Source organism: Nomia melanderi, chromosome 9, assembly GCF_051020985.1.
Source record: "Nomia melanderi isolate GNS246 chromosome 9, iyNomMela1, whole genome shotgun sequence".
NCBI lineage: Eukaryota > Metazoa > Arthropoda > Insecta > Hymenoptera > Halictidae > Nomia > Nomia melanderi.
In genome coordinates, this window is record NC_135007.1 from 14,734,757 (window position 1) to 14,747,832 (window position 13,076).

Sequence of the window (13,076 nt, forward strand, 5' to 3'; positions counted from 1 at the left end):
AGAGATGAGAATCACCGGTGATGTGCGTGTGCACTTGCCTCGGGGAGGACAACGCGAGGTTCATCCTTCTTTTCGTTCTACTCGCGGTGTACATGCTCGCCGGCGCTGCGCTCTTCCAACAGTTGGAGGCTGACCTTGAAATACGACAGGTATGAAACAGTAGAAACCATTGTCCGTTTAAAAAATCAAAAACCGTGTACACCGTCGTCGCCGTGAACGAAAGCATCGGTTCCGCCGGACAGTCTGATCGTTATCCTTAACGCAAGTCTACAACAAATGAAATATCGATGAACACTCGGCTATCGGTACATTTATTTCTACATCTCGATACGAAGGTACACTAAGACGAGAAGACTTCAGGCGAACCAAGTGTATTGAGTCATTCGGTGCTTCCAGGCGGCTGAGTTCTGGAGGGTGTACCATACATTCCGGCGGCACCACCTTCAAAGCAGCCCCGTCGCTCTCCAGAGACTGGACGAGCTGCTGTACGCCTACGGGAACGCCTCGTCCTCCGGTGTGATCAACAAGGGCCGGCGATGGGACTTCTCCGGCAGCTTCTACTTCGTGGGCACCATCGTCTCCACGATCGGTAAGCGGAAACGACCGTTCCAGCATTCCACGTGTCTCGCTCGGTGCCGTGCAAGTGAACCGGAATAACGGGTCAGTGGAACATGTGCCGCGCTTTATCGCGACCGTGCTCTCGCCCCCCCTTTTCCCGCGGCGTTTCGGAAAATCTATCTGCTCGGTCGGACGTCAACAACCGTCGGCAAACAATTTTGCAACGTTCGCCCTATATACCCCGTAATCTTGCGCGTTCGGGTACTTTTCCTACTGTCCCGCGAGAGCCGGCCTCTAATCGGCGGCCGCGATTATCGAAACCCGCGGTCACAACAGCGGCGAACGAAGGGGAAAGGGTCGTCGTCCGCGGCACGCGCAAGAATGCGCCGGTGGACTCCGGAATGTTAATATCTCGCGACCCAGTACCGCGGTTGCCCTCCGCAGTCCCTTTGGCCCGGTATTCCGCACCGCGTCCGCGGGGATCGTGGACCTGATTCCGAGCGCCATTTTCCAGGGTACGGGAACACCGCGCCGCAGTCCACGCCGGGTAAAGTCGCCGTGATCTTCTACGGATTCGTCGGCTGCTCCGGTAAGAATGTCGTGTTTCTCGATGCTTGGTCGATCCGTCGTCTCCCACGGATGCTTTGCACAGTAGTTTTCATAGACCAAGCGTACTCGGTCTCGAGAAACTTGACAATGATAGGAATAGAACACGACGATCCGAGACGTAAACGGTCGGGTTTCCAGGCGGGATTCTGTTCTTCAATCTGTTCCTCGAGAGGATCATCACGTTCCTCGCGTGGGTCCTGCGCATTAACCATCAGCACCGTCTGCGGAGACGCTCGAGATTCCTGGAGGGCCGGAAGGACTCTCTGCCGCGGACCGTCGAGATCGACGACAACAGTTCGGACCTGGACCAATGGAAGCCGAGCGTGTACTGGGTGATGTTCTATCTGTCGGTGTTCAGCTGCACGGTGGCCAGCTGCGCTGCCGCCGTTTACGCTCCGCTCGAACAGTGGGAGTACTTCGACGCTCTGTACTTCTGCTTCGTCAGCTTCGCGACCATCGGGTTCGGGGACTTCGTCGCCACGGAGAGGGCGGATCACTCTTACATCTACTGGTGCGTTTCTTCCTTTCCTGAAGCTTGGCCGTCGAAGGTTCTCAATTCGGTGGTTTGTCCCGGCGCAGGTACCGCATCGCCAACTTTCTGTTCGTTCTGCTCGGCTGCTGCTGCACGTACTCCCTGTTGAACGTGACATCGATCGTGATCAAGCAAGGGTTGAATTACATCATACAGAAGATACAGTGCCGGAACCGGCACACGTTCGCGCCGCATTTACCGAGGAGGAGGTCCTCCGTGTCGACGATGTACTTCTCGAAGAGGAGGGGCACCAGGGTGGCCGGAAGGGATTCGCTGAAGGGCGACGGCTCGGATATACCTAGGAGGATGTCCGGAGAGCTGATCTCCATGCAGGATTTCTTCTCGGCGAACAAGGTCTCCCTGGTCGTGATGCAGAAGCAGTTGCACGAGATGGCTCAGTTGAGAAAGGACGGCAACATCGCGACGGTATCCAACGCGGGTACGCTAAAACCTGACGCTGTCGGTCCTCTGGCGATCGTCAGCGAGAAGTTTAAAAGTAAAATTAACAGACATAGGTAAACGGACTATTAGACACGGCGTAGAGGATGACAATAGTATTTTAGATAAAAGAGAGAAAATATAAAATTATTCTTGTAGCAAATATCTCTGTCCGGCGAAGAATTCTTGAATCTAACTCTTTGTACACGCAACGCAGCGCACCTATAATTAATTGGTTCGTTACAATTTGTCTGGCATAGTGAATCGTACGTGTGTCAGTCACTGGGTAACTTTATTTAAGTCATGTTTACAATACAGTTCTCCATGTACTCAACAACATTAACGAACATGCACTCTTTTGTCTTCGCTTCGCCATAATATACGTCATATTATGTGTACATAATGCATGTAAAATAAATTTCGAATCGTTTTACCTGTCGATCTGTCGTTCGTCGCGTTGCGCTTGTTGGGTACCCGGTGAGATTCCACATTTGTCTCCGATCAAACGCGAACCCCGTCTCTCCGGACGTCGCGGATAGTTTTACATGCATCGTGAGATTGACAAAGACAAAAGCAATATTTTTTGTTTATTTTTTTTTCTTCGCCTAAGTAACTATTGAATATCTTTCTTTCAATTTCAACCGCGTTATTTCAATTCGATGAGCGTGTGATGGATGCGAATCTGTCGCGACGAGGCCTCGCGAAAATGAATCCGGATTCGATTGAGAATCTAAGACCGAAACGTACAGACATCTTCCTCCTCGGGATGAGAGTGACAGAGTTGTGAATTATACGAGAGAGAGAGAGAGATAGAGAGAGAGTAAACTGCGAACAATCCATTACGGACTACAACATTCCCGTGTAATCTACAGACAATTGTTTTATCATGAAAGCCAAACGCGACATGTAGATATGCTATAATCAGGTCTATAAAAAAATGTCGTATCGCATAGACGATGTCCACGCTGTTCTAAGGTCCAGCGGGGGATCAGCGCGTTCTCCAAATTGAAGCCGAGTTTAAATTTCACTTTAAACCTGACCCTTAAATGTTCGACCAGCCTAACATCCATAATTGAATCACATCGAATTGAAGCATTATTTATTTTTTTTTTTTTCTTTAAAATTTTCAAAGAAACTACTAGGAGTTAATGTCAGAGAGATGTGCCGACAGTTCAAAGGAGTTGATCTACCTTTTTTCTTCGCGCTCTGTACTCGTAATACCTTGAGCAAAGATCTCGACAACTACATGTTTCCCCGTTGTGTTTAGTCTTAAATCTCCATGTTTGTGTTTCCTGTTGTGTGTCTTAGGCGTAAATTCTTTCGTTCCTGTGTTTTTTGCCCCGTCGGGCTGAAAGTTTTCACAAAACAGTGTGTGTACTCCGTTCCAACAAAGTTTCCAATGCCGCTGGCTGCCCAGCCTCGAGGTCGCGACGACGTCATCGCCGACCGTACAACCAAGAAATGGGCGTCGAGTGTTTCGCACCGACGCCGACAAAGCTGCGACCCAAATATTCCCCGGCGGCGCACCAATTGCCCCTCGCGCGGGGGACGACGGGTTCGCCTTCATTTGGCAACCACAGCAAAAAGCACAGTTGTGTTTCCTCTACTGTGCACAAATTCATGAGATTCATATCTCGGTAAATTGACGAAACCTCGTGACGAGGCTGTCATCGCTCTTTTCAACGTATGTCACGCATACGAACAAACTGTTGCCCGACAAGTTCCAGTCCGTTACTTATGAGATCAACGTCCTCGGACAGTTTGATTATTTTCGGCTTAAAGAACTCGGAATTCGTGTCGCACGCTTGAATGTAATCCGACAGCACGAAGTGATCTTCGATAAGTACCGGGGGTTGATTTTGATTTTGTGGCTGTCGATTCCGGGACCGTGGTACTTGATCGGCTGGTTCCATCAAATTCGAATGCTTCTTACGTTGATGTTGTAATAATTTTGCCTGTGGAAACGAATCGACTGTTTTTCTCTGAAATTTTTTAAATATTTCGAGCTACCTGTAAAATTATATGAATCGGTACGTACCTTACTGGCATATTGTTTGTGACACCACTGGCAACCCTGGGGCGTAGTTGTGATACTACCAACAGTTTGACTGAACGTTGGATTAGGCAAATCGGAGTAGTCGGACTCCTTTTGTCTGTTGCTTGGCGGTAAAGCAGCTCCCGGGTGATTTTTCATAATATGCGCTTTACGTTTACTGCTGCTTTTGTAAACCTTTAAAGTATAATGATTTTAATTGAATGTAGATCGACTCACGCTATCAATCGCTATCGCTAGATTGTATCGAACCTTGTCGCAGTATTGACAGTAATAGTCTCTAGTTTGGCGTAAAATTGGTAAGTTCAGTTCTGGAACAGATTCGGGAGCAACATCAGGATGACGTTTTGCTAAATGATTGACGAGCATTCCCCTTCGTTTAAAGCCCACCAGGCATTGATGACATTTGTAAATGAAGCGATTGTAGTCATTAGGATTGACCTGTTCGCATAACAGTGAAACACATTACCGAACGTTTCGTTGGACACTCCGCATAAGGATAACGCTAAAATACCTTTGGAACAAATTTTTTTGTTTGTGTAACCTGCGACATTTGTTCCTCGGTAGCCGTTTGCGAATTATGTAACTTCGTCATGTGCTCCTTCAGCTTATCTTTCCTCTTAAATTGTTTGCCACAATTAGCACAATGAAATTCTCTGTAATAAGAATGTTATATAATATGTATAATAATTATCTCTGTGATGTACGGATTTCGAAATACCTATGATCAGAATGTTTTAGAAGATGCATCTGCAATTTGTCAACCGTAGCGAAGCGTTTCGCGCAAACTTGACACTTGTGTTTCCTTTCGCAATGATGCGCTCTAATATGTTTACGTATAACGGAATATTTCATAAATATTCTTTGGCAGTAGGGACAGCAAAAGGTACCATCTTCTTTTTTATGAGTTTCAATGTGATCTTTCAGTGTGATACTCTGGCTAAATAGTTGCCGGCACATCGGACACTCAAACACTTGTTTATTCTCTGGAAATAAATAAAACGGATACACATGAAAGTTTCGAGTTGTTTCCCTTGCACCAAGATTTATCTGATAGAAACAGGATTTACCTCGGTGTGTTTTTAAGTGACAAGACAACGCTGAGTTGTTCATGAATCGTTTGAAGCAAATGTTGCATGGCAGTGGTTTTTGGTCTTCAGCACCATGCACCAAACAGTGCTGTTGTAACCGTACTTTCGTGGCAAAACGTTTGTAGCACATTGAACACTTATACGTAGATAAAGGGGTCATTCTCTTTGTTTTCGTTAAAGATAATCTTCCGTGTTGGGAGACGTGATTAACTAACTCCTTTTGCTTCTGGAATCGCAGCCCACACTGTGGACAAGCGGTGTTCTGAATCTTCGTTTTAACTTTATCAGCACCGTGAGTGAGGGTATGCAAATTAAGCAATATTGCTTTTCGAAAAATTAAACCACAAACTGAACATTTCCATTCCTTTGAATTATTCTGTCTTGAATTCTCTTTCTCTTTCAAATTTCTCCCGTGAAATACTTTCACGCGACGAGAATGATTATCGTCTAAGCGAGGCCGAGATGACAGCTGATTCTTAGGCTCTAGAATTAGAAATTACATTGTACAAGATGTTTGACAATATTCTAATCGATCGTTATATACCTTTATCATCTTTAGTTTCTTGCACAGGCTTCAGCGCTGTCAAATTCCTACGAATCGCGTAATCAGTACTTGGACCAGCCTTCAGTTCCTCCTTTGGTAAGATGTGCCTGGTTGTTAAGAACACTATTCCATCGCGTTGTTGGCAAATTACTAGATTCTGTTCTTTATACGCCAATGCGGGCCTTACGAAGCGCATCCAATTTGAAGCATCTGTAAAGTCAATTACATGTTTTAGGAAGTGCAACTTCCGGTAATTTGAAGATCATCGTGTAAACTGTAGATACACACTTTCATTCGAAACATCTACTTTCAGTAATTCCTCGTTTTCGGTTTCATAGAGTAACGGTAATTCGTTTTTAAATGGAGTACCATCGTATGGGTACAAGATGCCTTCAATCGGACCAAATTGAGTACGTTTTTGTATGTAACGTTTTGCAAAAACTCCATATTCTGATCCGTTCGATTCAATTTCGGAACTGGACAACTTATTTATGGAGAGATATGATCCTGGCAGTGTTGCTATAGCTCGTGATGGCACAGGCTGATCTGCTATCGTACACACGTTATGCGATGTACAATTGTCTCCAGTACAGACATCGTCGCCTTCATCGCAACCTACGAAAATATATGAACTTTTAGCTCTGCGTTAACAAAATCATGAAAATACAGATAGAATTACATACAAGAACTTTTCTTATCGTTTATACGACGCTTGGAGCGTCTAACATTCTGCTTTTCACTATCCTTCTTTTCTTCCGTATCTATCAAAACTTCATTAATATCTTGATCTTTTGGTTTGACCAAAGGATCCACTTTATTCTCCTTATTCGAATTTTCTGCAGCTGATGATAAAGTAGAATCATCCACATCAAGATTTTGAGCTTTAAACGAATTCATGACATTCATTTGGTCATCTTGCATAACAAGAAAATCTCTACTCAACGTAAAATCTGTACTAGGCATTCCTGTCAGCATCAATGGTGCTGCTGGTGATTCCAATCCAGAATTGGTCTCTGCAGACACATTTTGCGTTTGTAATATAAATTAGAGGGTATATCTTACAGATACTATTTACAGAAATTTACCTTGCATCAAAATTAATTCACTACCAACACTAGAGACCAACTGCTCTTCATTTTCATTGGCAACAAAGTCGGGTGTATTGTCTGTTTGTTGTACACTCTGTGCATCAATTGGATGGGTCATTTGAGAAACATAGTTAACATTTGTTCTCTCGTTCGACTCGGGTGGGGATATTAAAGGGGAGGATGGACCTTGTAGAACAACAACAGAATTATGAAAAGGAGATGGTGGAAGTTGTACAGGAGTTGGTGAATACCTAGCTGCTGAACTCATATTCGGGTCAAGAGGACTGACACGGTGCTCGAAATCAGAAAGCGGGGAAGTTGCTCTGGGAGAAAAAGAGACTTGCTCGTATGTTGGAAATAGACGAGGATATTCCCGAGACTGATCCTCCACATACTCCACCTAATAAAAACATAAGTTAGATCGATGTTTGCTGGACAAATGATTTCTCAACAGATGACAGTATGTAAACACTTACAGTCAGAAACAACAGCTTGTTACTCATTTTTTTGGGTTGCTCGCACACAGCTGAATGGAGCGAATGATCAGCAGACCAATTTACTGAAGTGTCAGACACTTTGTCAATGTTTGGAATTTCAAAGGAATTAACAGGGGCCCCCTCAGGAGGGCCCCTTGGATCCATTTTAATTCTCGTCTTGCTCCAAGAATACCACAACACCCGTTACCTGCTAAAATCGCTCTTTGAAATCGCAGCTAGTCTCGCTATTACAGAACGAATGGAGGCAAAGAAATCGGAGTTTTTTAACCACAACGATCGCATTCGTGCGACTTCGAGACAGCTCTGATACGGCACGATAACACTCCCGATAATTTCGACAATAGGCTCACGACAGTTTAATCTTTGCCCTATAAAGAGGAAAACTTACCATCCTCAATGCATAAGTTTTCGAAGTCGACGCACTTTTTGTCCTGTGATGCACCTGCTGCAACTGGCTCGTCAACAATTGACGTTATCAGTTTCATAACGCTGACTGAGCACCACTGCAATGGCGGGAAACTTTCGAATCGACCAGTCAAATTGGCGGCGGATTTTTAGGTAAATCGATCCACCAAATGATTACAACGATTATCGATTAATCTCAATTTTATTTGAAATCCCGAATATCTATTACCATCCAGTGGACAATTTCGCGTTACAATTTCCTTGCGTCCTATTAAAATATTCATCGATTTATACGCTCATTTATCAATAATATACAATTATGCTTAATTTACTTTTACTGCATTTTATTACACTAGCCCCGGTGATACGCGTTTAATCAAGCCAACTACCAGAAAAATCATTGAATATATTGCATACAGAAAACCTTCAGGCTGCCGGATATATACAACAGTCATTACTGCGATTCAACCATAAATAATCTCAATTGAGAAATTTCTACTACAAACGATACTTTAATACATATACAGGAGCTGTAACGCTAAAACATACGGCGTACATATTTTTCAGGACGAAACAAGTCGATAGCGTCCTGCCACCCCCATACCGCTTGCTTCCACCCCCTGATTTATGAATGGGGTCGGGAAGGCACAGCTGCGTGTACAGCCAGTATCTTTCATAACTTTCCTTAACAACGAAACAACAACGTGTCAACAAGAGACCTGTACAACGCTCCCGACGAACGGAACAGCGATTCCGCCGAAAATACGAAATCCACGATGATACGCGCGGAGCTGACCGATCTGTTGGACCGGATGATGAAGACAGATATTTTCCACCCCTCGGAGAAGCTTCGAATGATACGGGACGAGGAGAAGAGCTTCCTCGATCCGAATTTGATCATGGACGCGAGGCACCGGATACTTCGCGAGGATTTGTCCGTCTCGCCGACGAAATGCTCCGTCTTGGCGGAGGCAAAGAGGTACGACGCTGTCTCGATCGAGGGGAAAGAGCGTTTTTATTGAAAGGAATTTCCGGTTCGTAGATTGTTCACGGAGGAGGAGGACGCGAAGTCGTATATGAAGAAGCAGCAGCGATTCCTGGAGAGGGAGCTGAAGAGATTCGAAATGGAGGTGCTGAGGAGTCGGCCGAAGTTCTCGAGACCCTACACGTGCAAGAGGAGGACCTTCGCGCCGTCGGACGACGAGGAATTTTGGAGTGCCTGCAGGAGAGCCAAACGTAAGGTTGGTCTCCGTCTCGCGCGACCGATGGACGACTGAGTTATTTTCATTGAGAGTCTATGAAAAACATTGCAGATATCCGAGGACACAGAAAGGAGCAGCCAGGACAGACTGGCGGACGCTCCTTGGAAAAAGAGTATGCTGCCGAAGGCTGACTCCGCGTTGAATAACGAGAAGGTAGAAAATTCGGAGCCACCCTTGGGAAGCATCAAGGTGACGATCACGGACAAGCCCAATTCGGAAGCGGAACTGCAGCGATTGGACGTTCTGAGGAAATGCTTCGACGCTCTGAGAAGTAACGCCGAAGAGGAGCGCCGGCTGAGGGACATCAAGACGAAGATCCAGCAGAGCGTGACCTCGAGGATCACGAGGAAGTACTTCGACATCTGGAGGACGCGTCTGAGGAACGAGACGAGCGACGCGCAGGAACGAGAGGATCCGAGGGTCTCCGAGGAGCGGAAGATCGAGTTGTTCATCAACGCGATCACGGAGCATCAGAAGGAGCTGATGAGGACCAAGAAACCGAGGGGCAAGGACGACGGTCCAGCCGCCAGAGAATTCGACACGGTGACGAGGAGGAGAAGCACTGTTTTCAAAGCTGTCGCCGCGGAATCGCCGGCGCAGAGCCGTCTGAGCGCGCAGAAGAAGATCATAGAGAGCCAGAGAGCGAAGCTGGCGGAGCAGAACAAGATCATCGAGGAGCTGAAGCTGAGAGAGACGCAGAAGGAGATCTACAGGTCGAGCAAAGAGACGGTGCACGTGGTGAAAGAGACGCTGACCCATTGCGGGAAGATGACGAGGAGGACGCTGATTCAGTTGATGCAACAGGCTGGTTACAGGTAATCGAGAATTTAGCTACTGCGGAAGCGATTCGAAGTGAAATGGGGATGTCATTGCATTTCCAACTGTTCGCTTTGCTGTATTCTTTGATGCGCTATGAGTGCATAGAAATGGTCTAACAGTTCCGTTTTTGAACAACAAAGGGACGAAAGCTTAACGGTGCCCCACCAAGCGCCGGGTGCTCCGAAATTTTTATTGAGAATGGAGGCGCGAGCAGAGGCGAGGCGGGAGAGGGTGAAACTGGCGGAAGAGTCGCGCAGGAGGAAACTGGAGGAGCAGAAGATGAGAGAAGAGGCTGCTAGGCTAGAGGAGGAGCAGAAGAAGAGGAGATTGCAACAAGAGGTCAGATAAAATAAGGGGTCAGAGTATATTAACGCCGTACTAAGTGTCACAAGTTTAATTTCACCTCGCAGACGCTCTTATCTCGTTCGTGGCTGCGCTTTTTATGCGATCGGTCGCGATGGGACGTTGCTTCTTACGCGTTTGTTAACAGGCCGCGGCGGAGGCTAGGAGGCTTCGACGGGAACAGGAGCAGAATCGTCTGCGCGAAATAGAGCGGCATAACAGGCTGAACAATATCGCCGACCAGTTCTACCGGCGGTACCTGTTGAGGCGTTATTTAATCGAGCCGTTGATCGCGCTCGTCGAACGGAAGAAAAGTAACGTGAGGAAAGCGGACGATCATTACAGGGAGACTCTAACGAGGAAGATATTCGTCGCCTGGAGAAGAGAAACCGAAGCGGAATTGCTAGCGAGGATCACGATCGCAGAGTCTGTTTACAATAAACGTTTGACGATAAGTGCGTTCGGGGAATGGAGGCGGATGGTGAAAGAGGAGAACCTGAAATATCAAGTTGCCACCGACTTCTGCGAGATAAAGCTGCTGGATAGGTACTTTGCGCTATGGCGAACGGTAACCTTAGAACTGAAAGCGGAACGCGAAAGAAACGAGGAGCTGGCTGGCAGACACTATGTAAATCAACTGAAGCGGAGGTACCTCTTTACGTGGAGGAGGTACCTCGCGATTGCCGCGGATATTACAGAAAGCGAGAAAAGAAGAAACGAATTGAGGCAACTGGTGCAGACAGTGATTCCCGACTTTAATCCCAAACAACGGGGCGTTGCGCTTGAAGATTGAAGTTAGTTTCTAGAGATCACGAATAAGAAAACTGTACAGTGTAGACGACGAAAGTTATGTAACACAAAAGCTATTATTGATTTTATATTATTTTCTTCCATAAAAAAGATGTGAACATCAGTAATGCTTAGACCTTAGATGTACTATACACAATTGATTAATATAATTTATTGCGATGATCGTACAATGGCCACTTTATCACAGTTACAATAAGTATATAAATAATGTGCGCAATAATGAAATGAAAGTAACCAGCACAGTAACTGAGAGCAACCCTTTTGCATTACGATATGTTACTTCGGAGTTCGATATTACTAGCGATAGCTTATGTACGAGTTGGTTTGCTACTATAAAAAAAAGAGAAAAAAAATCGGTCAAGAATGGGGAAAAAAAAATTAAAGAATATAAATAGAGAAAAGTGTGCTTGAACTAATATTGAAGTGAATATTATAATTCACGTACCGCCTGATGTTCTGGCCTCATTGTTTCAGATTTTTAAATATCCTCTGCGCAATGCAAAGTATCACCATCCATACAAATTAAATTTAATAATCTAGTCTACATTTAGTATCTAAGTTTTGCAGCAAAATAATCGGGATACGATTTTTAATATCCCCTGATCGTATTGGCTTCCAGCTTCGAGGAGGCGTCGTTCGTTCGATGTTGTACCAAGGTATATTAACCAAAGATGATATATTAAATAGAAAAGAACCACCATACCAACCAGTAGGCTGTAGAGTGCCGAGATGAAGCAGAGGGCAATGCTGGAACAATATGTACATTATTATATATCGATTGGGTACTTGAAGCAAACAGTTGCGCGACACGTTATCTATTCAACTTTTATATTGTCAGAAAGCAAATAAGAGATATTACAATATTTACGACGTTAACACAAGTCTCGACAATTATCACTATCTTCTGATTATTGAAGTTTGTATTGTAGATCCTCTGTATCTTTCCAGTTTAATTTTGAGAATCTCAATAATGAGAAGTATTGTGCTCCCCCAAGAACAATCTTACATCCGATATAATTAATTTCAGCAGTTTGATGCTGTCTATAACTACTATAATTCAATAAGAAATCTAAAAAAAAAAAAAGAGAAGTACATACTCTAATTGATGATACACGTCACTGCAGTCGTCTGGTAAAAGGACAGTACCAATAAATATAAACGGATGGCAAACGGTAGTCATGGTTAAATTGGAGCCATAGATAAAAGCTATGGCTGAGAAGAACAAGCATCCTAGATACCATCTCAAATTACTGGAACCTATGCAACAATCCAACCTATAATATAAAATACGGTCTGTATCATTGCATAAAATAAATATTATTATCTGCGTAAACTGAAGATGTACCATTTACAATGATATTCCCTATTCAGAATGCACGTCTGACACATTCTACAGTGATGAGCTTTCGGAGGTGCTCTCCTTCTACACGTAATGCAAAGTTCCCCGCTTCCTTCTCCAAGTTCTAAACCTTGAGTCAAAGAACTTTCTTGCGCTGCAAAGTCTGCGTTCAGTCTACTCTTGTAGCCACAGAATATGCCTCCCACCACACAAAGTATAAACACTAAATTCTCTTCTGGCAAGATCTCTAATAGTGGTACGACGCTGACTTCAAAGATCAACATCAACATGATAACACTTGTAATAGTCCACATTAAAAAGAATTTCGTACGTAGCAGAAATCTCAGGAAATTATGGTGCAGATAGTACACCAGCAACGGGGTAGTGATGAATATAATTAAAGTGCATAGAACTGTTTGTGCAGCTATAACCGCCAATGTTGGAACCGCAAAGATCGGTATTATGGCATCGACTGAAATTTGCTTAGCACCGGATCTCCAGCCACAGGGATTCCGCAGTCTCTCCCACACGGTCATTTCTTATCGATAAGCTATCGAAAGAATCTACTTAAACTTTCATAGAGTATCAGGAAACAACATAAAGTTTACGGAGGTTAAACACACTCCACGGATTATGCGAACATACGAGCTATCCGTGAGTTTTCAGTCTAACGATCCTGAAAAATATCA

The 13,076-nt window shown here is 44.7% G+C and overlaps 4 protein-coding genes across 10 annotated transcripts in view; 2 read left to right on the forward strand and 2 right to left on the reverse strand.

The window, feature by feature from the left end:
- On the forward strand, nucleotides 1-2,576 carry LOC116425574 (potassium channel subfamily K member 13-like). Its single transcript, XM_031973496.2, has 5 exons — nucleotides 1-149; nucleotides 397-589; nucleotides 1,073-1,147; nucleotides 1,306-1,678; nucleotides 1,747-2,576. The coding sequence occupies exons 1-5, from the start codon at nucleotides 21-23 to the stop codon at nucleotides 2,216-2,218; spliced, it is 1,242 nt and encodes a 413-aa protein (XP_031829356.1). The 5' UTR covers nucleotides 1-20; the 3' UTR covers nucleotides 2,219-2,576.
- Nucleotides 2,042-7,943, reverse strand: LOC116425572 (PR domain zinc finger protein 10). Of its 3 annotated transcripts, XR_004234706.2 has the most exons (13): nucleotides 7,799-7,919; nucleotides 7,390-7,600; nucleotides 6,911-7,313; nucleotides 6,509-6,838; nucleotides 6,114-6,440; nucleotides 5,826-6,035; nucleotides 5,261-5,764; nucleotides 4,912-5,176; nucleotides 4,705-4,846; nucleotides 4,443-4,631; nucleotides 4,176-4,367; nucleotides 3,328-4,092; nucleotides 2,042-2,167 (listed from the first exon to the last, which is right to left on the reverse strand). XR_004234706.2 is itself a non-coding variant. In XM_031973490.2 (12 exons), exons 2-12 carry the CDS (start codon nucleotides 7,552-7,554, stop codon nucleotides 3,817-3,819), a joined length of 3,003 nt encoding a protein of 1,000 aa, XP_031829350.1. In that variant the 5' UTR covers nucleotides 7,555-7,600; nucleotides 7,799-7,919; the 3' UTR covers nucleotides 2,397-3,816. The 3 variants fall into 3 exon arrangements, 2 of the variants coding, with proteins under 2 accessions (XP_031829350.1, XP_031829353.1); XM_031973490.2 differs by lacking the exon at nucleotides 2,042-2,167 and having other exon boundaries at nucleotides 2,397-4,092; XM_031973493.2 differs by lacking the exon at nucleotides 2,042-2,167 and having other exon boundaries at nucleotides 3,203-4,092; nucleotides 7,390-7,597; nucleotides 7,799-7,943.
- Nucleotides 7,939-13,076, reverse strand: part of GABPI (zinc finger DHHC-type palmitoyltransferase GABPI) — a 5,529-nt gene continuing 391 nt past the window's right edge. For 3 of the 5 annotated variants that reach the window (XM_076370838.1, XM_076370839.1, XM_076370837.1), the window contains 3 exons: nucleotides 12,394-13,063; nucleotides 12,146-12,322; nucleotides 11,041-11,795 (listed from right to left, as the gene is read on the reverse strand). In XM_076370838.1, the coding sequence (XP_076226953.1) occupies nucleotides 11,603-11,795; nucleotides 12,146-12,322; nucleotides 12,394-12,923 (900 nt within the window). In that variant the 5' untranslated portion in view covers nucleotides 12,924-13,063 and the 3' untranslated portion in view covers nucleotides 11,041-11,602. Of the gene's footprint in view, nucleotides 8,084-11,040; nucleotides 11,796-12,145; nucleotides 12,323-12,393; nucleotides 13,064-13,076 lie in introns of those variants that run through there. The other 2 variants (XR_012999416.1, XR_012999415.1) reach the window with 2 other exon arrangements.
- LOC116425577 (uncharacterized) lies at nucleotides 8,437-11,031 on the forward strand. Its single transcript, XM_076370836.1, is given in 4 exon segments — nucleotides 8,437-8,794; nucleotides 8,858-9,892; nucleotides 10,037-10,235; nucleotides 10,387-11,031. Coding segments are annotated over 4 exon segments (2,082 nt in total). The 5' UTR covers nucleotides 8,437-8,591.

What these genes read in the sequence shown, in the direction of transcription:
- LOC116425574 (XM_031973496.2), top strand. Translation starts at nt 21, where the DNA reads ATGTGCGTGTGCACTTGCCTCGGGGAGGACAACGCGAGGTTCATCCTT. An exon ending in CTGACCTTGAAATACGACAG is followed by an intron (nt 150 to 396) that starts GTATGAAACAGT and finishes CGGTGCTTCCAG; the next exon opens with GCGGCTGAGTTCTGGAGGGT. An exon ending in CGGATTCGTCGGCTGCTCCG is followed by an intron (nt 1,148 to 1,305) that starts GTAAGAATGTCG and finishes TCGGGTTTCCAG; the next exon opens with GCGGGATTCTGTTCTTCAAT.
- LOC116425572 (XM_031973490.2), bottom strand. Translation starts at nt 7,554, where the DNA reads ATGGATCCAAGGGGCCCTCCTGAGGGGGCCCCTGTTAATTCCTTTGAA. An exon ending in AGAAACTAAAGATGATAAAG is followed by an intron (nt 5,765 to 5,825) that starts GTATATAACGAT and finishes TTCTAATTCTAG; the next exon opens with AGCCTAAGAATCAGCTGTCA. An exon ending in ACAAACAATATGCCAGTAAG is followed by an intron (nt 4,093 to 4,175) that starts GTACGTACCGAT and finishes TCGTTTCCACAG; the next exon opens with GCAAAATTATTACAACATCA.